Raw genomic sequence first — 27,158 nt, forward strand, 5'->3', positions numbered from 1 at the left:
GAACTTGACAGATGCAAGGCCCTTTTCACTTGCATGAAATCATGCGATAGCTTACTTTACACATAGCCAAGGCTACCGTCGGTGCATTTTAATAGTAGCCTAGCCTAATAAGCTACACCAGCTTGCCTTTAAGAGGGGAAATTCAATTGTATAGCCTATAACATTAGCTGAGTCACATATTTGGCCATATGGTGTTTATCATAGGCTACATCACGAAACCAAATAGTGTAACAAAGGCGAACACTTTAACAGGGGGAATTAATTGGGCATGAATCATTGTGCTGAACGGTATTTGTCAATGAGCAGAAACACACACGACATTCAAACTATTGATAAGATGTACTGGTCTGTATCTATAGGCTAACATTGGACAAATAAATGACACTGACTTGCCATATCCTGACTCAGGAAAAAAAACATTTTCTTGCTTTGCCGCAAACTCAGCAATGAAATCATAGGCCAGTTTGCAGGTAGCCTAACGTCTTTTTCATAGAAGGGAGAGCCCAGTCTCTCCTGTGACATGGAGGTGCGCAAATAGTTTTTAATAGCCTGTTCAACTTCGAAAAGCTTCGTTCACCCGATGCCAGTCACTGATCGCAATTTCAAAGTTCGGAAAGCTTCATCTTTTTAAGTTTTAAGTGCAGTGGCCCCTATCTGCCCCCTTTGGAATTATATCTCGAGCCTATTATAAGGTCCAGTGCGTTATGTCCTGGGATTCGGATGTGCTCAAAAAGAAAAGAAAAAACACTTTTTTATAGATGGTTATGAGGAGCAATGTGAGAGAGAAATTTGATGATCATTGATCGTTGTTTTGGGACGTTAAGCCTTTTCCATAGGCGTCAGTGAAGGAGATTGAAGAATGACCATTTTTTTATACGAAAATATTTCTTAACTACAAAAACTCAGTGTCTAAAAACTCAGTGTCATTCAGACTCAACCGTCTTGTTGTTTAATTATCTTTTTCGTTGTCGTTTGAACGTTGGCAAGCAGGCATGTTGCGGTTGCAATTTAAGTGAAATTTCTACAGTAGGCCTACAACATGCTGTTAGGCTGGGCTACTGTCAATGTACTTGTACAGGTAAATGTTCAACAATTGCTGGGGTACAGGTTATATAATCAATTAGCTAAATCATTTGTCCAGCTGTTTAAACGTGCTACATTCAAACGCAAAAGGTGCTTTGATATATTTTTCGTTTGAATGTCGGCAAGCAGGCATGCTTTGGTTGCAATGAATGAGGATAATTGCTTTTTTTTGCATTATTTTGAATATGACTCGCTCCAGTCTCAACAGCACGTACTTTTTCCACACGCTAAGTTCTAACACACATAGGCCTATCCCCTCTCGCTTTCTCTCTCTCCATCCCTGCACACGGTGCTTTCTTAAAGGAGCTGCACCATTTTACAATTGCATCTACATTTTCATATTAGAAGGTTTTGTCAAGTGTAAGCTTAAACTACCGTGATGAATTTAAGTTCCCGTGCCCGCTGCGTCATGGAAGCAGTAAGTCAGTCGCATCAAAAATAGTAGTGGCACCCAAGTGACACCTTGTGGTTGTTTGTGTCAACTGCAGTTTGTGCCATTTCTGCTGAGAAAATGGGGTGCGTGATTCATGAAGGAACCCGTCCAAACTTAACGGGGACCCACTGTATGTCCGTATATTGGGGGGACATTTTGTTCATATTTGAATATTGGGGGGGGGGGGGGCACGTCCCCCTCAATGTCTATGGTGACTACGGCCCTGCTAAAGACAACTAGATCTTGAGCATCTATTACCAGTGTTGAATGAGCAGTTTTTGCAGTGATCACTACTGGACATTCCACATTGCTAGACAGCACTTGAGTGAGGATAGACTTATTTCCACTTCACAAATAACCATCGCTATCTGCAATAGCTACAGTACAGGGACATTAATCAGTTCATAGCTGAGGATTTGTCCTAGGTCCATTTCCCTTTCAGAATATGCAGTAATGATACACTGGAGAATGTTTATTTTTGTTGCACTATAAAGGATATCTTGTCTAATTTTATTTTGCAAATAATGAAATCTCCATAGCACTCTTCAGCAACCCTCATATGCACACTCTTCCATTTTTTTTTGCATGGCTGGAATTTGAATGATAGGAAAGAGCACCAATGAGATGTTTTAACTAGGCAAGCACAGTCGCCTTTACAGTAAAATACAGTGTAAATCCTTCATAATAGTGACAAAGTACTTTCTACAGAAAAATGAGCAGTCACCTACTATTCTATCAATTTATTATCAAGGAATCTATTTTGCTTCTAAACGTCATACTGAATTTTAGCTATTATTTTAATTTATATTTTAATTTTAGCTTATTTTCATTTGCTACTTGAGTCATTGGGGTAATTCTTGGCCTGTCCTACAACATATCTGATACATAAAGAGTATATTAATGCCTTATTTTTTGCAATTCCTATGATATCTGATGGCAAAACCAAAAAGTATGTGAATTATGCTAATTATGCTAATTAGCAAGCTTAAAACTCAAAATTGAGCTTAGTAAACAAAATATTTGAATTCAGCACCCTCAAATTGTGTGAAATAGCCCCTTTACCGACTTTTCCTCAAATTTACCAACAGGACTTTTTCTGAACATTTGTTAGCTATCTGCTCTCCCTCTATTGAGCTGGAGCATGAAACTGATCTTCCCCCATCTAGTGGTAGTCAGACACTACAGGCCTGTCCCGGATAGGCTCAAATGTGTAACCCATGCTATTAAAATTACAAATGTTTGTGCATATAAAATATGCTGCAGCTGCATTTATTGTTTTTAACGATCTCTATGCTACTCACAAAAATGTAGGCATGGGGACATGATGAAGTAGGCTATCCAACTGTCGTGTGTTAAATTATTCTGATTACGAGCCAGTGGTTTTCAAACATTATGCGTGACTCGGACAACTAAATGCAACAGGCTCATATCGTCCTCACATTTGCAAAATGAGGACCAGTGTCAAATTGCAAATAGCTATTCGTTTTAACAAATTATTATGATAGTATAAAGGGCTTTTTGTATAGGCTACTATCTTAATCTTGGAATATGGGGAGGGAAGTGGCGCGTCTGCAGTCAGCCAAATATGAATGTAATTCTGCGGCATAAAGCAGATGTAGCCTAGGCCTATTTGTACAGAAAAATAAAAATGACTACATTTTTATCATTGTCAAGCAGTCAATTGACTACATTGCAGTCAAGAAGTAGGGCAAAATAAGACACTGTTTTGATTTGCGTAGTTGCGTTACCCCCAACACTGATAATAACGTAGACAGCAAATTAAGATATTTTTTCGTTTTGTGGAGCGGCACCGGTAGTCAAGCCTTAAGCCATACCCAAGTAGCCTTAATCGAAGTAATGTTTAATTATGCATGATTTATTTTGTTATTGAATTCGTAGCCTGGGATTCCTCTCGGTAACAATTATGTTTAAAGATAGCCTCCTGCTTTTTCAGAAGGGGTGGCAGTCAAGCTACTGACAGAGCGATGTACAGTGGCAGAGCGACGCACAGTGGCTGAAAGTGATACTAAAGCTTCACGCAGCTTCACGCCTCGTAATGCGCGACTGAAGTGGCCATTTGAAAGCAATGCTCACTGTACAATCCTGTTTATGTTGTAGTGTATGTTTTCAGCTACTGGGACCTTGAATTCCCCCTTGGGGATCAATAAAGTCTATCTATCTATCTTGTAGGGGGTTAAGGGTTAAGGCTGCCAGTCTTCCGGTCGTTGTGTTCCTTAAATGTCTGTTTACTAATTAATATAATCACAACAAATGCTAAGAACATACTAAGGCTAACCGCTTAGAGTCCACATCAACGGGGCCTAAGCATTTTGTTAGCCTAAGCACTTGCTAGTAAAGCCTAAAGTTTTTCTGATATGTTGCTGATTGGATCATAAACGACTACAGCAACAAAGAGGAAATGACTGATTATTTTCTATTATTTTGTTACATGTTCCAAATAAGATGTAATTGATTGAAATTAAAAACTTGTGTGTGTGGAGTGTGGCTGGGGTGGGGGCAGCTTCAGCGCCCATTCCCTCTCAGCAATGACTGTAATTAGCATTTGAAAAGCCAACCATCTAACTCCTGTGACCAGGTATGTTTCTAAGGCCTAGTCCACACGTACCAGACCGATCTTTTTTTCCTCCGTCTTCCCTGGAACCGTATCAAGAATATTTGCGTCCAAACGGATCCATCTCAACACGACTCAACACGTTACTTCATACCCCAGGCCTATAGGTGCCACTGTTTCTTTACAGAAATTGACCAAAACTTGCGCTTTACAAACAGACAGAATAGGCTACGACGAAATGGCTAGTGCAAGGAAACCAGAATTGTTTGTGTGGACTGATGGTGAACTGTCAACTGTAGTCAACTGTAAAACTAATACACTTTATTTTACGGTTTGTGAAGGGTGCAGTCCCGTCCTTTATTTGGCTAACGCAGGTAGGCCTACTAATCACCTTTACTTTCTTTGGTTGTAGGATAGTCCGTGATTCACATTAGTTTTGGCTATCACCGCAATTAGGCTACTAAACGCAAGGCTTACCCAAGTTCTAGGCTATTCTGTCGCCACATTTATAATATTGCTATAAAACCTTCGTTAGTAACAGTCAATACTTTTGCCTGCATCAAATCGTGCATTTGCATTCAGTGTGCTACCATCGGCTTAACGTGAGTTCTCAGTGTTTTTGTATGCTTATATCTGATTTCACTCGACTGTGAATGCATGTATATATGTTGTAAGACATGTAAAATAAATGAATGACACTGGCACTACGCACAAATTAATGTAGCCTAAACTTACACCGCACTTTCCTAATAACTTAAGTTCTCTCACGTCACTGACAGTAGCTAGAATGCATAAAAAAACACCGGGAAAAACAGTGTTCAGTCCACCAAGTCATAAGCTATCGGCGCTGCGCAGCACCAGTTGTGATATTTATCTTACGGAGTGTAATCGTAGGTAATGTCATGTATGAAAACTAGTATTGTTAGGCAATACGATAAGTGCAACTCCAGGGCAGCTGAGGTGTGGCGATGACATTATCCATACGCAAGCAGGATGTGCGGTTTCACTGTCTAAACGAATTCAAACGGGCTACGGTTTCAGATTTTTCCACTCTGGGACCAGGTTTCAAGAAAGTGCGGTTTCGGGCAGTGCGTTTACAGGATTCGTTTGGACGCTCGGCCAAGACGAAGCAAAACCTCTGCGTTTAACCTAAAAAGCGTCTCCGTGTGGACAGGCCCTAAAAACGGGTGTATACAGGTGTTGCTGGCCCTGTTTGGAAAATGGGTGTATACAGGTGTTGCTGTGAACTGTTTTTTATATATATTGTATAAATACATATTTGGATTAGCCTACATTTGGCAGGATACTTGATATACAGGCTAAATGCAAATATGGCAATGTATTATATTATTTTACATTAACAAAATGTAGGAAAATAGAACAGACTGAAAATAAAGTAGGCACTGATCTTTAAAATCCTGTTTCCTGTAGCCTAAATGTTGTCAGTCATTCTTAATATTCGCAATTGGTGCACCGGCATGTTTAACTGTTAGCTGCAGTATAATGTTAGATTATGTATAAATTGTAGTACAGTAGTACAAGTACAGAACTCACTGTGTGCCCAAATTTTTGTCTGTGCTCCTAATTTTTTTAACTTGGGCGCACAAGTGCTCCTGGAAAAAAATGTTAGTGTAGAGCCCTGGGAATATACACCCAGTGCTAGGTTTGACTGCTGTATTTGTGTATCGCGGATGTTTGCAAGTCCGTGTGACAAAGTTTTGTGGGAATTGGAATGCCTCTGCCATTCAGTAGGATAGGCGGACATTTACTTTGTCCTGATACTCCCGGATATACAACTTTTCATGCAGTCTAAGGATCTAGGCCTGAACATTTCTGGGTTCAATTCCCGGCTTCCACTGTTAACCCCAAGTTGCTATGGGGGCAATGTCCCTGTAATGTAATCGGCATCTAAATCACTTTGCATTTCTGCTTCCTGTTTGCTACCTCAATTGAAATGCAAGTGAAATTCAAGAATATAATTGGGATTTAAGAGCCAGTTTCAATTCCATTCTGGAATTTTGCAAAACCCCCTTTGAATAAATGTAAATGTAAATCCAAAGACATCAACAATAACAAGGCAGAATGCATTTTTGCTAATTGCATGGGTCCCAGTAACAGTAAATCTTACACAAGGTAAGACCATTTTAGCCCATGCCAAAGATAATACCTCACAGTGACCACACAGGTCAGCCCTTGGCTTTACTGTGGATTTTTCATTCTCATTTATGACAAGTTCTTATTTGAAACATTTATGTTTGATTTAAAAGGAGACACAGAAGAATTGGGACATGGAACAACAAAAGATTTTTATAGCGGAAACTAAGGCTTTCAATTGTGAATATTGCCTCCTCCGCCACAGACACACTATTGTCTATCGTCAAGCTTGTGCCGAAATGCTGAGGCTCATGCAAGAAGCAGGGATTTTAAGAAAAGGTGAGTAAAAGTATGGGTAACACTCCATAATAAGATGCCATAATAAATAGCAAACTAGTAATTAGGGCTGTCACTTTTGTGAAAAAATCCTGTTCGATTCTTGAGACATAATTGTTCATTGAATCGATTGTAAAATCGATTTTCATGTCTAAAGACGTTTCAATTTTCAACGCCAAATATAGGACAATCCACGAACAACTAACAGGCATTAGGACGAACGTAAAGGGGGCGCTTGAAGATGCACAATGGCGTGAAGTTTCGCGCACAATGACAAACAGGAGTGCAACATTCTCGAAAAACGATAAGCAGAGTGGACTGCCATAAAATCAGTGAAAAACATTACTGCAGGCTTCAACGTGGCTGCGTTTACAATTAGAAATGTCAAACAAATTTCGCCTACGTAGAACTCACGACTGCACAGTTTGCTTACCGCTTTGTCCTTCTCCATAGTTTGATATACCCAAATGTTATTAGGGCCTATCACTCGTATCTCTCATGTCGCACAGGTTGATGGCGTTGTCCTTAATTTTTTGGCAAAACACCAGCAGCACAGCAGCCGATTGAAAAAGCTGTTTCCAGTGCGTAAAATTGGTGGGAATTTTCTTTTTAGCTTTCGCAATGCTTACTGCACTTCGGAATTCTTTGTTATTTTTCTGCTTGTTCCTGAGTTTTGTTACATGTATCTTTTTCATTTGTTTAATTCGTTTAAAATTAATAGTGTACATATTTGGTTAAAATCGATTCCCTATTTTAGTTTTCGAAACTTGTGTTGGTTGGTCCAATCGATTGTGCAATCGATTTTTGAACGTAAAGTGACAGCCCTAAGTAATTACCTAACCCTTTGTTAATATTTGTTAATTGTTACTAAAATATCTATTTGGCACAAGTTAATCGTTTTTTCCATCATTAATTAAATATTAGTTGTTTGCATAAAATCTGGATGTTAATGCTTTAACAAATCTATTAACTAATATGGTATTAATATTTGTTAATAGTTAAATAAATGTATTTTTGGCACTAATTAACAGTTATTTCTTGCATTTAAATGTTAAATGTTTATTTACAAACTATATGTTAATATAAAAGTTAATGACACATTATTATTTATCTATTTGTTATTAAACTGTGCTTCTGCATATCCCATTATGGTTGCTTAATTAATATAATATATACAGTGCTGGGCAAAAGTATTGGCACCCATGCTAAAGTTGACTGAAAAGAGGAATATAAAATCATCTTTTGGAAATTGATCTTAATGCCTTAAGTGAAAAATGAGGAAATATCTAACCTCTAAGGACACCAATTTTCTTAGTGAATGAATAATGTATCATAAATAAAATATAGCCGCAAGCGGCAATGGCGGGCCCGAGCACCTGCGGGTCGCAACCTGTGACATGTCGGAATCCAACAAAGCACCGACGTGGTGCGTTTGTGAAATGTAAATATTTGATGCGTGTGGTATTTGTTTTTGTATTTGATTTTCTGCCACATGTACTTGCTTGGCCAGGTGGGGGCACAATGCAAGGCAGGCCCATTGGGTGTCATCATAATATATATTAACCTGAGAAATTTCAGACCATTCATTTTAAGCAAAGAACATTTCTGATACACTTTTTGGTTGGCCAGATGGTGGCGCTATGTTAGGCATGGAAATTACACATGTGAATATCATCACAATAATGATATCCAAATTTTTTGTAAACGTTCAGATCAATCAGTTAAGGCATTGTCCACAGTTAAGGCACATTTCCTGCTTGACCAGGTGGTGGCGCTATGCCAGGCAGGCCCATTGGGTGTCTGGATATCATCATAATTATAATATCTATTAACATGAGAAGTTTCAGACCATTTATGCAAAGCATAGAGCATTTCTGGCACATTTCCTGCTTGGCCAGATGGTGGCGCTATGCTAGGCCTGTGAATTACGAATGTGAATATCATCACAATAATGATGTCTGATATTTTATAAAGTTTCAGATCAATCACTTAAGGCATTGTCCATTTCTGGCACATTTCCTGCTTGGCCAGGTGGTGGCGCTATGTCAAGCAGACCCATTGGGTGTCTGGATATCATCATAATTATAATATCTATTAACCTGAGAAGTTTCAGAACATTCATTCAAAGCATAGAGCATTTCTGGCATATTTCCTGTTTGGCCAGATGGTGGCGCTATGCCAGGCAGGCCCATTGGGTGTCTGGATATAATCATAATCATAATATCTATTAAGCTGAGAAGTTTCAGACCATTCATTCAATGCACTGTGACTTTGTGACACATTTCCTGTTTATTTGGTGAGATTAAAATCCTGACATATTACAACATATCAAAAATCCCTTCGCAATTTAACATCAGCAACATCTTGGCATCATATTTGCCAAATTTCACATGAATCTGAGAAACCGTCTAGGAGGAGTATGTTAAAATTCATCATATGACATCAGTGTAATTGCCATTCTTTCTGTTGCCAGGTGGTGGCGCTATGCCAAATATGCATTATGGGCATGTCAATATCATCACTCCCATGGTATTCAAAGACCTGTGAAATTTAAAAATTTCAAGCCATGCATGATGCATTATGACACATTTACTGTTTGTGTCGAAGGGTATTAAAATTCATAATTTCGCCATTTCTTCAAATTACAACATTTCAAAAAAAGGCTACACAATTTATAATCAGGAACATCTCGGCGTCATGTATACCAACTTTGACATGAATCGGATCAACCGTCTAGGAGGAGTACGTTAAAATGGATCATGTCCACAACGCACAAAATCTCAATTACCTCACTTCCTGTGGGCGTGGCTAATGGCATGTTAATACAAAAGTTGGTTGTTTTTTGGAGTTACATACACCCACCAAATTTGGTGTGTGTGTATCTAAAACTATCTGCCAACCACAAGTCACAGTGACATAAGGGGGCGCTATGGAGTTCCTGAGCCAAGCCCAGTGCCAAGGCTTTTCCCCTGTGTATTCATGGTACCTCTTGACGTGTGTGCCAAATTTCATGCGGTTTCACCGATGGGAAGAACCTCTTTTGGCATCCCAATTCATGACATTTTAGTCCGCACAAAATCCCAAATACCTCACTTCCTGTTGGGCGTGGCTAATGCATTGTACATACTAAAGTTGTTCATCTTGGGGGGATACACACACCTACCAAATTTGATGCGTCTAGCTGAAAGTATGTGCCAACCACTGCCTCAATCACCTAAGGGGGCGCTACTGAGTCCCTGGGCCACGCCCAGGGCCAAGCTCTTGTACCTAACTGCTTTGCATGACACCTGATGTGTGTGCCAAATTTCAAGACTTTTCACCAATCTTAACCACCTCAAAAAAGGAAAACGCTCTGAGACAAAGTTAATATTATAATAATAATAATAATAATAATAATCCTTACAAAAACAATAGGGCCTTGCGCCCTTCGGTGCTCGGGCCCTAATAAATGTTCTTCCTTAAAATACAGGGGTCATAAGTATTGGCACCCCTATGTTAAATTCCCATAGAGACAGGCAGATTTGTATTTTTAAAGGCCAGTTATTTCATGGATCCAGAATACTGTGCATCCTGATAAAGTTACCTTGGCCTTTGGAATTAAAATAGCCCCACATCATCACATACCCTTCACCATACCTAGAGATTGGCATGGGTGTTATTTCAGTTAGCCTATTAGCTGGTTTGATGCTCATTGAGCTCAATGCAAATTAGATTAGTAATATACACAGACAGACAAAGCTTATGACATGAACAATGTTGATACAGTAGCTTATGTCTCACAGTCTGACAATCCTAGTACATCCGCACAGGTGAGGTCTAGATTTGGTTGCATTCTCAAGCCAGTCGACAGACTGATTCAAACTATGTCAAGACAAGATATTGTTTACACGCATCCGTCTATGCAGGCTATCTGCAGGTCAGTGTTTCAGGTTTTTCATGATTAGACATATTTAGAGTTGAGGTCATACACACATTTGGTAACATGGTTATGTGGTCCAAGTTTTTCTGATTAGCTTTATGGAGAATTTATGGTTTATGGCTTTATGGTCTTGTGGGTGTATAAGTCAAGTCAAGTCAGTTTTATTTTTAAAGCGCATTTAACATGCACATAGTGCAACCCAAAGCGCTCCAACAAACAAGTATAAGTATAAGTATACATACTCTTTTGATCCCGCGAGGGAAATTTGGTCTCTGCATTTATCCCAATCCGTGAATTAGTGAAACACACACAGAACACAGTGAGGTGAAGCAAACACTAATCCCGGTGCAGTGAGCTGCCTGCATCAACAGGGGCGCTCGGGGAGCAGTGAGGGGTTAGGTGCCTTGCTCAAGGGCACTTCAGCTGTGCCTACTGGTCGGGGTTCGAACCGGCAACCCTCCGGTTACAGGTCCGAAGTGCTAACCAGTAGGCCACGGCTGCCCCTAAAGACACATAACAAGACAAACGATGCCGGATGGAGCAGCGTAGTCGCCAGCGTGCCCATGACATCAAGACATGACAAATACATTTAAAAAATAACAAATACAAAAAATGCTGGACGGAGCGGCGTAGTCGCCAGCGTACCCGTAACACCAAGACATACAAGACAGACAACAAAACAAATAAACAAATAAAAAGTGAAAAAGAAAATATATTTAAAAAGGGGAAAGGTGATGTTAAAATTAGTCCAATTTCCAAACCAGCTGAAAATGTCCAAGGGCAATGATGATCCGTGAAAACTGCACAGAGTGTCTTCACAACCGATATGCCAACAAAGTTCTTTAACGTTAGCAAATGATCAACCCGGTGAATTCACTGGCAGTCTGGAGATCACGTTAACGTTAGGCCTTGTAGACTGCAGTCTGGAGATCACTGAAAGCACAGTCTGAAGTAGTGGGCGATCGTGTAGATCCGCAACTCGGACTTCTAACAGCGACCGTCTGTTACTCCGTGAGACTGCAGCTCCTCACCGCTAGGCTAACGTTAGTCAGCAGTTGGCATGGCAGCTCGCAGGTCAGCAACAGCTCGGCGGCCACGGCAGATCTTTCGCAGAGTAGCTAACCTACAGTAGGTCCAGCTGTCCTGAGAGATCCCCTCGACCAGACAGTGAAGTGCACCGTTCACGGATGGATGGAAGGATGTCAGAGGCCCAGTTAGTCTGCAGTTGGCATGGCAGCTCTCAGGTCAGCAACAGCTCGGCGGCCACGGCAGATCTCCCGCAGAGTAGCCCAGGTCCAGCTGTCCCGAGAGATCCCCTCGACCAGACAGTGAAGTGCAGCACCGCTCACGGATGGATGGAAGGATGTCCGATGCCCAGCTAGGGCAAAAGCTAGTCATAGCAAGCTCCCAATTTCAGCTGACTTAGAAGCAGTAAAAAGGACTAAGAATAACACGAAAACTATCAAAAATAACGCAAATAAATAGGGAAAACATTTAACTAGACAAACCAATACAAAAAAATAAATATGACTTTACATAAAATTACGAACATTACATAAAAACAAACAAAAACATGATGCCAAACGGAGCGGCGAGTCTCGCCAGCGTCCCCGTAACCTAGCAACCTAGCACCCTACTGCCAGTGGTTGGTTGTGTGAGTTTGCACACCTCTTCTTCCACTTCATCCTTATTGGATACCTTTGTGGTTGGCTGTCCTGTAATTGGTGACCCTCTGTCTAGTGTTTGAAAGTAGTGTACTTTTTGCCTTTGGAAGTACTATTTAGTTGCTGCTCGAATTTGGTGAAATTCAGGGGAGGTGGGTGTACCAGAGTTAGAAATGTAGTTTAGTGTTTGTATGTGATTTTCGCCGTAATTAAGCAGCTTTATTGAGATTGGTGTTTTGGAGCCCCCTTTGGAGAAACGGTATACTGCAGCTCTGCTGCGTTTTGTCCTTGTATTGTTGCCGTACTCGATCAGAAGCGGTATGCTTTGCATTGGGTAGGTTGACTGTACAAAGCACTCCCCACTTTGTTTTAATTTTGTATCTGTTAAATGTTGTTTAAGTTGAAAACTTCGATATATCACCTGTATTATATTACTTTACATGTATTGTTAGGATTTGGGTGCAATTCTAGCAACTTAGAGAACGTTTATTAATGTTTTCATTATGACCACGAGTTCATACACATTGAGTCTTATGTGACTAGCTGTAAACTCCGCTAGCAACTTTCTATGCATTCAGTGTAGTTTAGTTTAGTGTGCATGCAAAGTGCAATTTAGTCTAGCAGGAAATTAATATACATTTAGTTTAGCATTATGTTTATGCATTACCTCCGTATGGTCTACGTCTGTAAATGTTTAGTGACTCAGAATATTAATTAACTGTCGTTCTGTGCACCTGAACATTCCATGTAGCATCTCCCTTGCTAGTAGGGCTGACAGTGATGGTATAGGAATGATGCATGTAGCTTAATATAGCCCATTCAACTACTTTTTATTTTGCTTGTGCAGATACTGTTTTATGTATGCCAGTGCCTGAAGGCATGTTTTGTTTTAACTTTTCCTAAAGGAATAAATGTGATAATCCCGTTTTGGTCTCAGTCCCTTCACCATCTGACTAATTATATATTACTAATATATTAATAAAGCTTAACCAACTTTATTATAAGGGTACCACATACTGATAGTTATATATTACTAATATATTAATTAAGCTTAACCAACTGTATTATAAGGGGGCCCAAGCTGACAGCTATATACTGCGAATATATTAATTAAGCTTAAACTTTATTGTAAGGGTCCTGGAGAGTGGTTCATATTGGGATAGGTAGAAGCACAGTTGAATAACAATTAGTTAAATAAATAAGTAGGGGATAACGGCCGCTGAGGTGTCCTGTTATACGGAATTAATGGACGAGGGCGAGGGGCAAAAAACTCCCCGACGCGCAGCGGCGGCGCAGCGTGTTGCCTCCGCCCGAGTCCATTAATTAAACAATGTTTAACTTTGCTTTCAGAAATGCAGTATATGACCCAAACAAATGCACATATGACCTTGAAACAAGAAAAGAAAACTGTTCTTCAGTCAAATTTGACACAACTGGAGATTCAACATCGAGGTAGGTTATATTTTACATGGTAAATGAGGTAAATGCAGAGAAGCCTCCAGACTATCTCCAGCAGTCTCAGTCAATTGAAGCCAATGTCTCACCTCACCCACTCTAACAATAGTAAGACAAGGTCTGTGTGTGTTGGTTTTATTTTCATTTGACTAGAATCATGTGCCACTGTATTGTAACATAAAATACAGGCCAGACTATTGTCATTGACCTTGTTACAACAAGTACTCCCAGTGATGTGGCACTTTTCAGGTGAAATTTTCACTCTTTCATAAAAGCATGAAACTTGGTAAACTTGTACAGTTTGCAGGGATGCAAACAGCTTGCTTTTCAGCGACTCGCTTTTTTCACTTGGGTACGCTTGGGTACTTCAAAGGAGCAGTAGCAGATAGCATCTAAGAAAATATAGGCTTCACATCGTTGGGAGGCAACTCTCTTAGTTCGTACTAGGCTACATTTCTTATTTCTGCAGTAGTGTTGCACGGTTTATCGATACTGAAAAGGTATCACGATGCCTTCACGCAAAAAACGATACGATTTCCGACGTTTTTAGAATCGATACTTTATTAAAATAATAACGTTATGTTTCTGTCTGAACTGCTGCTCTCACTGCTCCTTGCACACATCTAGGCAAGTGGGTGTGTCAAGCAGGCAGGTCTGAGTGAGTGAGTAAGCAGGCAACGTCAACATAGTTCTTTGCCGACAGTCCTCGGCCTTGTGGATAAAACAAAAGGGGAAATCTGGAACTATTTAGGATACATCGCGAATAGTGAAGGCAAGCCATCAGGTACACAGAGGCCCATTAGTAAAATATGTTTCAAAGTCATTTAAAAGCAGTAGGCTACGCATGGAACTTGGCTAAACACCTCGCAGACATATCCCAACATTTTTAAAGAGTTCAAAGAACAACAGGTTAACGAATATGCTATAGAAAACACGACTACATGGTTAGTGCCAAGTTCTTCTTTTCTGTTTTAGTCTAGCCTAAGTGAAACGAGTATGGTTCTCTGGGATAAAGCGAACCTTCCTTCATCAATGAATTTTGACGAGACATAACGAGCTGTAATCATTTTGATGAGACATAACAAGCTGTAATCATAGGGTGCTAACGTGATGAAAGCACAATGTTCACGCCAGAATAACATTACCATAACTTGTAAACAATCTATTTCATGTTCGGTCAGTACTACTGGTAATATTTGTCATGGCATGTAGACTACAATTTGTTCAATAATTATTGCTCAGATGTAGAATAGGCTACCCGAAATGCACTAATTAAAGCCCACAGCATATAATACCACCAAAGCGTGTTGAGTCCTAAATTGCTATTAAATCCGCTTAGCATCGTGACCATGCTGCGCAAATTTGCAGCATTAAAACTGCTACATTAAAGTTAAAGTAAACTCTGCTAAGGTCTTATCACAACATAGTACATTGAGGAGACTGAACTAAGTTAAGTTACAGTATGCAATCAAGCAGTATATCAAAGCTAACGTTAGAATACTGTTTGGGTGTCAAGTTTAGCATGCTTACTTGCAGCTGCTTATTCGTTACTCATGCAGGGCTCATTTTATTGACTCTGAATGTTTGCAAAATCCCGATGTAAATGGAAAAGTGTTTTCCAACACTCAAAAGTGCTTGTCCAAAGGAGAAGTACGAACCGTTATTTGAACTAACTACGTTATGAATTGCATGCATCCACACATCAGCAGCCTTTAACTGTGTTAATGTTAATTGCAAGGATTCCCACACGAATGTCTTAAAATGACACTCAATTAGACATACACTACTGAACTTTATTGAATGCTACCTCTGACTAAGAATGCATTACTTTGCACTTGTATAGTCTTTTATTTTGGAATCTTAAGAGCAATAAACATATATTGCAATGTTAAAGAATTCTTGTTTTTTTTCATTCAGATGTGTAAATAAACATGTATAAGTTGCTATTAGTGAATTAATGGGGAGATAATCGATAATCGAATCTAATCGAAATCGAATCGGACTGAAAAAATTAATCGTTTAAAAAATAATCGTTTATCCCAGCCCTACAGGTATTGTATCGAAGTCATAATTTTGGTATCATGACAACACTACTCTGCAGTAAATCTAATTCAGCTGGAAGTTTTAACCCGCCACTGTGGACTTGATTAGTTTGTAAGCTTTTGTTCAGCTGACGCTGGCATCTGTGGGGTGTACTACGAATCTCGATTAGTGGGTTAGCGAGGTATGTTGCGCTCAAAGCCAGGCTATGCTGTGACACGAAAGTGGATCTGTTTTAGTGTCGCTGTATCACCATAGTATCTTATGCTGTCAACCAAACCTGGTCAGGAGGAGGTTATGTGCTAAGTTATAGCTGAAATCGTGTAATCTACTGCACACTGACCAATCAATTGTCTTAAAAACTAAGTTCTCTCACGTGTAGGATTCTGTCATATATCTTACAGGTGGAGCTCCGCCTCTACTAACATTGTGGATCTCGAATGTGCTTTAATAGTGCTGTGCGTGCAAATATCCCACTATGGACGTGCATACCATACAACTACTGATGACAATTGATTTATTTGATGTTATAGGTTAGACACAAAAAAATGCCGCAGTGTAGATTAAGCTATCGCTCATGAATGCGGAAGTAATTGTTTTTAAATAGAGGCGGACAAATATATCACATAACTGCAATCGTAGTATCACTTAACGTATACCCCTGAGTCAAGGCTTTGTCAAGCCTCGATATGTCTACATAGCCTAGATATGTCTAACGTGCTTCGTAGTATACCCCACTGGCGTTGGTGCTGCCACCTGATTGTGATCATCCGGAACCGTAGGCTACAATAATTAAAATGTTCCACCTATGAGCCTATCAGTAACAAAATTCGATCTGCGCAAATAGCAGTACCCTGTATTCTATTTAAAAAGGGTGTCAACAAAATTAACATAGTAACCGACAACATTTTGTAGCTGAGGCCTAGTAATGTTATGTGGGAATTGCAAGAAAACGAGTAAAAACAATTCATTACTTTAACCACTCAAGTGCTTGTGTCGTTTATTACAACGGTAGGAAAACTATGAATCAAAGACGGCGCTGTCCATCAACAAAAACACTATAGAGTTAAATTGTGATTTTAAGGATCTGGCCTGGACTGAATGTGTTTATGCCATCCTAGTGGCCATTCTCTGTAGTACTTTGTGTTTGTGTCCAGAGGTCCGTTGCACAAAAGCAGAATTAAGACATCCGGGATAAGTTACTGAGCTGCGCTCAATGAATCCAAAACAAGAGCGTACAGGCTTAATTGGTTGCACAACGAGCAAGCCAGGATGAGCAGACACAGATTCACCAAGCCAGGTGAAACCTATCCTGGATAAGTGCGCGCTCACGGCTCCCTCAAATAGACCCCGCCACCGATCACAGATTCACCATGGCAACTAGAGGGGTCATTGCTTCTTCTACGGTGTGAAGTAGGTAGCGATAGCCTTTTCACCACAGCAACAAACAGCAACACCTCTGTTTAGGAGAATATTGCAACTAGTGCCGCGACCACCACGCGCAAAATGGTTAGGCACTCCCGTGACGTCACATTGTCGCATGACAGATCGGGAATGGCGAGTATGTAAAAGTTATTTAATGATCACAAACGTTTAAATAATGACAGTGGGTCTAGGTATATGTGATAACAATGTGTAGTAGGCAGTGGAATAACTATTGGTTTCCGTTTGTGGTGACTGCGGACTGAGATAAGGGATGAGATTAAATAGATCCTGGAACTTAGCCTGGTCTGGAGCAGGCTAGCTCCACAGAATAAATCGCCATGGTAACTTATACCATAACATATCCTGCTGCCCCCTATCCCGCTTTTGTGCAACTGGATCACGGATAAATTGAGCCAGGATAACCAAGATATCCCGGCTTAGTCCCTTATCCTAGTTTTGTGCAATAGGCCCCAGGTTTCCTCGTTCCCTTGTTTCCATGTGCTTTGTGTTTACCTGTCTGTCATCTGTCTTTGTCTCCACCCATCTCCTTATTTGGTCTGTACTTCCTGTCTTGTTAGTTTTCCCTCCATTTTCTGCTCCCACCTGTTCCCAGTTATTGTCTTGTTAGTCTGGTCCAGTCCTGTCTTTCTGATAATTAGTCTGTGTATTTCAACCCCCCTGTTGCTGTCTTTTGTCGGTTTTGTCGCTTAGGTCCTATCCTGACATTTAAAGGGACAGCGATTACTCAAGACATAGGCCTACATCACAACTGAGTGATGAACATGAAATGCTTTGAATAGCATTCACATTTAAAGCATTCAATAGCCTAAAGAAAGCTTGAATTAAAATAGCCCCACATCATCACATACCCTTCACCATACCTAGAGATTGGCATGGGTGTTATTTCAGTTAGCCTATTAGTTGGTTTGATGCTCATTGAGCTCAATGCAAATCAAACCAGCTAATGGGCTAACTGAAATAACACACATGCCAATCTCTAGGTATGGTGAAGGGTATGTGATGATGTGGGGCTATTTTAATTCCAAAGGCCAAGGTAACTTTATCAGGATGCAGAGTATTCTGGATCCATGAAATAACTGGCCTTTAAAAATAAAAATCTGCCTGTCTCTATGGGAATTTAACATAGGGGTGCCAATACTTATGACCCCTGTATTTTAAGGAAGAACATTTATTTATTTATGATACATTATTCATTCACTAAGAAAATTGGTGTCCTTAAAGGTTAGATATTTCCTCATTTTTCACAAGATTTCCAAAAGATGATTTTATATTCCTCTTTCCAGTCAACTTTAGCATGGGTGCCAATACTTTTGGCCAGCACTGTAGATTAGTTTCCCGTCACTGCTCCACTCCCCTCCCGCCCACACACACATCTTCACTGTCATCACTCACATACATTACATACAGTACTCTGCTTGCAATAGTAAGTCCCTGCCCCCCCCCCCTACATACACAGCACATTATTTCATCAGGAAGCTTCTCCAACACACATCCCCAACATACTTACAGCACACTGCCCCCCCCCCCCCCCCCCCCCAATACACAGCACATTGTCTCATGAGGAAGCTTCTCCAACACACATATTGCACACTGCCCTCTCCCCACAACACACTATCCCATCTCCCCTGTCATCCCCCCAACACACACACCAAGACCCCTGGCAGTTGGGTTAGCCCCTTGAGCCGTGGATCTGCCCAAGGTTTCTTCCTTGGTAAGGGAGTTTTTCCTTGCCCCTGTTGCTCTTGGGTGCTCCTTGTTGGTGCCCCCCACCCAATCCCAATCCTCCCCCACCTTTTTTATGCAGCCCTTGCCACTTAATCTACTAAACCCCTCTTCTACTGCACTTTTTACCCCCCCCCCACTTTGCACAAATAGGCTGACACCAGACATAATTTCACTGCATTTCTTACTTCCAGTAACTATATGCATGTGACAATAAACTTCCTTGTATCCTTGTATCCTTGTTGTCACAGTGACAGAAATGTCACTTCTACTGCAACATATGGTTTAAACCAGGTTTTAGGGGGGGACGAGAACAAACTTTTTGAATCCATGAAAATTAACCAAAATCTATCATTTCCTATTGACAACAGACCCCAGTATTGCATTTAATTGCATCACTATAAATGTTGAAGTATCGAAAAGAATCTAATTGTTAGCTTAAAGAATCAATATTGTATTGAATTGTGATGAGACTGTGGTCTGTTGGTTAGGAAGTCCAGAATCCACTTAGAGAGGGAAGTATTGATGCACAGTTCACTGAGTGTGGTGATCAGTTTGGAGGGGATGATGGTGTTGAATGATGATCTGAGGTCAATGAACAGTATTTTCACATAGGTGTTGATATTGTCAAGGAGGGACAGGGCAGAGTGACAACAGGACAGAGGGCAACATTCTTCAACATGTTGCCAAAAATACAGACAACACCACAACAGTGGTGGTGGTGGCGACAGCGGTTAACACTAGGTTAGTACTGCCATGTCTTCCATCATGAACTAGTCTTGAATGTGAGAATTTATTGGCCCAATTTATATTCAAGTCATATTTCTGGGACTTTCTGGGATAATTATTTCCATCTTTTTATTCACTCATTCATATGTTAATAAATAGACAGCAGAGTTCTCAGTAAGGATGCACGATGATCGGCCTGACATCAGTATCTGCAGATAAAAGTTTTATAACTTAATTATCGGCATCGGCCGATATGGACATTTCTGCCAATGTACCTGGCTGATAAGGTGAGCTGTTAATTATGTGCACATTAAGCAAATGTTTACGTTACTATGAGCGCCAACAACATACTTCAACATGTTGGCTGTGTGGCAGTATTTCCAAATTCCGGAAACTGATGCAAGGAGGGGTAAAACTCTTTTAATGTTACCAATTTAATTACATATCTTAAGAGCCATCATCCTGAACTCTACAAAGCACTAAGCCAGACAAAACGGCACCAGCTAAAACCGTGACGATGCATTGCTAAGCTTTTGTTTACAATGGCAATCAGTTTCTAAAGTGTGTAACATTAGAAAGCTAGCGTGAGTTTCATGAAGTCCAGAACGAAGTCTAGCTGTAAAGTTACTAGCCTATGTGTTGTAGGTGTTATTACAGTGCATGAAAATGCACTGTACTGTTCTTCCTAGGCAACTTATTACAGTGCATGAAAATGCACTGTACTGTTCTTCCTAGGCAACTTATTACAGTGCATGAAAATGCACTGTACTGTTCTTCCTAGGCAACTTCTTATTATTACAGTGCATGAAAATGCACTGTACTGTTCTTCATAGGCAACTTCTACTTCTTCTTCTTCTTCTTATTATTATTCCGCTTACCACTTTTTCCGTACGCAATTTCTCTTGAACAGTTTAACTTAGAAACTTCATTCAAACTTTGTAACGTAGGTCTTCAAACAGATCGGGTTGGTATGACTTTTCAACTTTGAAACTTTTATACTTTTTAAACTATTAAAGAAAAACTTTTTAAAAATCCCCATAGACTTAACATTGCCGATTGTGACATCATAATACGGCCGTTAAGCAATTAGAATCCTATGGCAGGTGTTCAGGCCACCTGCAGCCTCAGGCTTTAAGCATACAATCTGGGTCAATTAAGACTACACATCCTATTCAACTGTTTCCTCTGCCCAAAACTGTTTCAAAATAAAAGTCCTCACTACAATAATCCACTGTTAAACAATGTAACCCTAAACTACTGAACTTTTTACATTTAACTTTTAAACTATCATTAAACTATCTATCTATTAACCCTTTAGGCGCCAGAGGTTTTTTTCCGAAACGATCAATTTTGACATCTTCATTTCAAAAGGCTATATCTTAAAAGTGATAAGAGATAGAGACTTTCTGTAAATTAGAGAAATATTAAGGATGACCCAAAGTTTATGTAGAGATTAAATGTTTATATCTCATTTGCATATTATGACGTCATATGGTGGCGGCCATCTTGGATTATAGAATTTTCATGAAAAGTCGCATGTTTGAATGATAAAATGCACCACTTCTTTCCCCATCTTTTCCCAAAATGTCCCTCACCTTCTGTATGCTATATTGCACAATACTGAATGCTCAGGTAAATAGTAAGTAGTGAACAAACTGTGTAAATCATTACTAATAAATGGCCGAAACAAACCAAATGCATGTAGCGGTAGACTGGCCTTTTGCTGTAGAGATTTTCCATTTACTACATACAGTAGGCACTCTGATTCCATGTATGGGGCACATATAGATTATTCAGATGACACACAAACACAAGTAGACAAGACCTGTTTAGTTCAAAAGCTCATTTGCCACGGGAAGGCACAGATCAGGAGTGAGATGACGAGACAAGACAAGAGACAATGTTAGTATTTTTTTTCTTTTTGTTGTTTTTGTTGATGTTTTTTTTCTTAGCTGACAAAGACACACACATCACAAGGACATGAACACACAAAAAGGAACACATAGTGTATGTCCTAAATGATCAGGGAAATAGATAGCAAATCAACAGTGTAAATCATTACTAATAAATGGCTGACATTTTTTTTTTTTTATGTAGCAGGCCTTTTGCTGTAGAGATAATGACTCCCTATCCCTATCCATACAGGGCCGGCATTCCCATCATCTTGTGATAGACTATGCATGACCTAATGTGTGTGTGTGGGAGAGGGAGAGGGAGAGAGCGTATCACCACCTCCACCATGCGAGCAGCATGGCCAGATCTGCCTCGCGCGCGCCGAGTGGAGAGAATTTGCGCAGCTCGGACTAGGCCTACTGTCATTCTCATTGCGACTCCCCATACTGCCACTACGTTTCCCCCTAACTCTCCTATGAGCACTTCGACCTCGTCTAACATACCCAGTCGCATTAGACAAAGGCTCCACCACGTTACTGTCGCCGCGATTGTGGAGAGGCAAAAGACAGAAGCTAGCGCTATTAGGCTACCTCCAGCCTTGTTCGCCACACCACTAACACCCTGCTAACTTCCCGATGAACACTCCGAACCCGTGAAACATTATTCCCACCAGTGACATTGGGCAAACGATTCAACGTTTGTGCTTGGTGTAAGCTAAACTATGGAGTAAACTCTCACTTTGTCCAGCTGCATCATTGAAGGCAGGGACGCATCTGAAGCCTCACTAAACGAATCACCGTCATTTCCTGAAGGCAGATATTCCCCTTCAGAATCAGGGTCCGCAAATAGAAGACCCAACACTTCATTTCAGGTAAACTTTTTTGATGCCATTAGACGATAATCTAATGCAAATACTCGCTAGCGTTGACAATATCGCTCTGACTAAGTGTCTCACACGCACACTAGCTCCGGTATTGCACGCACTGATTCAATGCGCTGTAGCTCAAAAGTTTTGTTTAAACCATGACCTTTTTCGGACTCGGGGATGACGTATGACATGTCTGCCACCTAGTGGAGTGGATGTCGAACGAAATATGACACCCTATTTGACTAAATCGGCCGTTTTATTCAGTACCGCATCTTGTCGAGTAAACTCGACAGTGGCGCCTAGAGGGTTAAACTAGCTGTCTATCAACAACTTTTAAACTATCTACATTCAACTTTTAAACTATATACATTCACTAGCTGTCTATCAACAACTTTTAACTTGTTATCAACTACGTCAACACTTTTCATCAACTATGACTCCTACCCACTGTAGCTAGTTAGCATGGTTAATAAAGTTAGCATGTTAGCATTGCTAGCATTGTTAGCATTTTTGACAAAACTGCTAAAAATGATTAGCTAGGTTAGCTAAGTCACATGGTTAACATAGTTAGCATGTTAACATTGTTAGCATGCTAGTTAGCATAGTTAGCATAACTATTAAAAATGATAAGCTTGGTTAGCTAAGTCACATGGTTAACATAGTTAGCATTGCTAACATATTTAACATGTTTAGCAAAACTGCTAGAAAACGTTAGCTAAGTTAGCTAAGTAACATGGTTAGCATGTTAGCATTGCTAGCACTGCTATAAAACATTAGCTAAGTAGCATGGTTAGCAGAATTAAAAATCTTAGCATAACTGCTAGCAAACATTAGAGCCATTCCAACTTTCAGTTATCATCAAATATCTACCTATACACAGCCATTAAACTATTTGAATATCAACATTCATTAAACTTCCAGTCTGTCAACAACTTTTAAACTATTTACCTTCAACTTTTAAACGGTCTACTTTTAAACTATCATTAAACTATCTATTAAACTAGCTGTCTATCAACAACTTTTAAACTATCTACTGGCTATCAAGAACTTGTAAACTATCTACATTCAGCTTTTAAACAGTCTACTTTTAAACTATCAACTTTTATTAAGCTATGCAACCACCATGTCTATCCTAGCATCACCGTAGTAACCATCTCTGTATTATCTGTTTTAACTATACATGATATTTTACATCACAACTTTAGCATTTTCATGCACTGGTAATTCCTTGGAATTGCATTTCTAGTTATTATTATTCCGCTTACCACTTTTTCCGTACGCAATTTCTCTTGAACAGTTTAACTTAGAAACTTCATTCAAACTTTGTAACGTAGGTCTTCAAACGGACCAAGCTGCTATGTCTTTTCAACTTTGAAACTTTTATACTTTTTAAACTATTAAAGAAAAACTTTTAAAAAATCCCCATAGACTTAACATTGCCGATTATGACATCATAATACGGCCATTAAGCAATTGAGAGTGAGGAGCTACGTCAGATCACGTGATCTTTTCCTGTAGTTTTGGGAGAAGCCGCCATTTTGAACGGCAAGAAATCCGGTTGTCATGGTAATTTGCGGCAGACACAGCGGGAGAAGTGAAGACAGCATCGATAAGCGATACACAGTGAGATAAATATTTTAGTTTACATCAATTAGACATGGACAAGGAGAAGACGAACACAAAGAGAATGTACAGGGAGAAGCTGAATGCCACAGCAAAGCAGCGGTATTTAGAGAAACTTTGTGGAATAAACCAGATCGACCCTTATGAGCTGTCAGCTGGAGAATGGAGCCGTGACATGAATGCTCTACCACCTTGTACTTACATGGACATGGTTAATTACCTTGTGTATGATGTGAGCTATTACACCAAGCAGCAGTTCAAATGCTACAAGTCCCTGGAAAGCCATGAACAGTTCTGCTGTGGATGGGTGCAAGACCTGCAGATCTACAAGCCTGGAGGCTGTGAGAACACCGTGGTACTTGCTAAGGTAAGGAGCTAAAACTAGCTAACTCTAACGTCAAATGCTACATGCTACTAACTACGCTGTTACATTAGCCTAGCATTGTTTCATAAACGTTGGACAGTAAACGTCTTCTGCAACTTTGAGAGCAACTCTGTATTTTTGCTTGTAAATATGTGTAGAATTGTGTTCGTTTTCTGATTCATAGCCTACTAGCTGCTATTAGTGTGATGTTGAAGTAGGGAAAATATTATGGAGTTGGTTAGGCAGAAGGTTTGCCAAATCCCCCAGACGCTTCGGGAATCTCCCGGACACCGTTTTTGTAGTGCAATATTGTATGTTTATGAAGCACATTTGAAACAATGTATTGACTGTTACCACATACAGTGGGTCCCATTTAGAAGTGGCCACTTCATTCACGCTTTCCGTGATTCATGCAGCTGCGTGAAATGTATTACAACTTATCGCCACAAGGTGGCAGTTTAAGTCCGCTGTAGCATTTGTAAACAGCATTTGTTAAACCCTCGATCTGCTAACACAATGTCACCTGGTAACAGTTTATCTAGGAAACCACAATTCTCAGTCAGATGTTTGTCACTAGTTCGCCCACCCCATCCCTTTGAGACAAATGAAATGAAACCCTGTGGTGTGATGACAATAAGGTATTTCATAGTGTGGTGGTGTTTGTACTGGGAGAAAGTCTGGGCTCTTGCATGAAGATTAGACGGTTTTTCAATGAAAATTTCAAAACAATCCACAATTGCAGCAACATGCTTTCCAAATGATTCGATGAACTGGTGGGGCATACTAACCATCAAACAGTCTCTGCTTGGCCAGTGCACAATTGGAGACAGGCGGGCATACAACACTTCAATAGTCTGTTGAAAAGCAACACCGACTGTTGTTCTGTGAACTTGAAACAGGTGACTGAGGTGTTGAAAAGGCAGGTCTAACCTGAGACGCATCAGGGTCAACAGGACGCACTGGAATGCTGTAAGCTTTCTCTTTCCTTGATGGATACATGGTAGGATGTTGAGCAACATTGCCTGAAAATTGCAAAGTTAGGAAGTCCAGTGTAGTACTTCACTTTCTCATCATCACCCCTCAGAAACCTTTCATCCATCCTGTATTCCTCAAGCTCCTCCTTCAGCTGTCTGTTCTCCTCCAACAGACTGACGATGAGGGCTTGCTTCGAAGTGCAGAATTCACATTCTGCACTGGTCATGACTGGCTGCTCAGCATCCAGGTCCTCTGGAAGCTCTTGCAGCGGCTCAGCATCCATGTCCTCTGGTTGCACCTGGGGCGGCTCAGCATCCAGGTTCTTTGGTTGCACCTGCAGTGGCTCAGCATACAGATCCTCAGCCACCACCTTACGCTTCAGGCTCCGCTGAAACCTTGCCTCATCAGTCATCTGAACATCGTCATGGCCCAACGACAAAGATGGCTTCCAGTCAGGGTGATTCTCCAGCATTTCATAGGATGGTTCACCTAAAGTAGAGTAATTATGAAAAGGTGTGAATTTACATGATGCATCATCTGGTAGACCCATTACACAACCCATTACTGTAATTGGCAAAAAACAAAGGTAAGCTGGCATAACAAAGGTGAACATTAAGGTGACAAGTAGTAGAGGGAAGTGAGGGAAGTGGGCAAAGTTAGCAAGGAGAACCACTGTGTTGTGAGACAAACACATCTAACAAACACATCAGAGACCAACTTAAATATCATGTCCATCTCAAAATATCTTGTATGTAGCGCAGCCAACGTTACAAAGTTGGCAGTTTATTTTTGCTGCTACAGTTTATGTTACAAAGTAGCACTAGCAAGTAGGTGGCTAACGTAGTATCATAGCTAACGTTAGTAGCGATATCAGAGTAAAGTTTAAGTAGCCCAACAAGGACACACTCTTCAGATAGATAGACTAGCTTTAGCAGTCAACAAAATAAACACATTTTATGACATATATTGAGAGCTTACCCGAGTGAAAATGCCGAGAACACACTCGCATACTCTTTGAAATGTTATCGAAAGTGATGTCCCTTCTTCTCATCGCCGCTACCCAGGCCATTCGACGTCTCTTAGTCACCTCAGCAACTTGCTCTCCATACATCCTTTACCATAAAGGGAACCGAAAAAAACGAACTCCAGTCTTGTTCCCCTGTTGATCGTTTGACCTGCTGTGGCAGTTCTTCACGCAGCATGTTGTAGGCATTGCGAAATACAAAGTACCAAATTCTCCGTTGTGCTTCTCTATCTATCGCGGTGACAGCCGAGGCAGCTTGAGGCTTGACGTTCAAAATGCCGTTGGGGCCGGGGCCAAAAAACCATGACAACTACTCCTCACTCTCAATTAGAATCCTATGGCAGGTGTTCAGGCCACCTGCAGCCTCAGGCTTTAAGCATACAATCTGGGTCAATTAAGACTACACATCCTATTTAACTGTTTCCTCTGCCCAAAACTGTTTCAAAATAAAAGTCCTCACTACAATAATCCACTGTTAAACAATGTAACCCATTAAACTACTGAACTTTTTACATTCAACTTTTAAACAGTCTACTTTTAAACTAGTATTAAACTATCTATTAAACTAGCTGTCTATCAACAACTTTAAACTTGTCATCAACTATGTCAACACTTGTCATCAACTATGACTCCTACCCACTGTAGCTAGTTAGCATGGTTAGCATAGTTAGCATGTTAGCATTGTTAGCATTTCTAATAAAACTGCTAAAAATGATCAGCTAGGTTAGCTAAGTCACATGGTTAGCATAGTTAACATGTTAGTTAGCATAGTTAGCATAACTACTAAAAATGATTAGCTAGGTTAGCTAAGTCACGTGGTTAGCATAGTTAGCATGTGATCATGTTAATTAGCATAGTTAGCATAACTACTAAAAATGATAAGCTGGGTTAGCTAAGTCACATGGTTAACATAGTTAG

General features: G+C 40.3%; 1 protein-coding gene across 3 annotated transcripts in view; it reads left to right on the forward strand.

Moving 5' to 3' along the window:
- Positions 1–27,158, forward strand: part of LOC121685498 — an 85,876-nt gene that overhangs the window by 47,634 nt on the left and 11,084 nt on the right. The window contains exons 4-6 of one of the 3 annotated variants that reach the window (XM_042066082.1): positions 6,356–6,521; positions 13,452–13,553; positions 19,380–19,508. In XM_042066082.1, coding sequence (XP_041922016.1) covers positions 6,356–6,521; positions 13,452–13,553; positions 19,380–19,508 — 397 coding nt within the window. The remainder of the gene's footprint in view (positions 1–6,355; positions 6,522–13,451; positions 13,554–19,379; positions 19,509–27,158) is intronic. The other 2 variants (XM_042066083.1, XM_042066084.1) reach the window with 2 other exon arrangements.

The sequence above is a fragment of the Alosa sapidissima genome, chromosome 16 (genome assembly GCF_018492685.1).
Source record: "Alosa sapidissima isolate fAloSap1 chromosome 16, fAloSap1.pri, whole genome shotgun sequence".
Lineage (NCBI taxonomy): Eukaryota > Metazoa > Chordata > Actinopteri > Clupeiformes > Clupeidae > Alosa > Alosa sapidissima.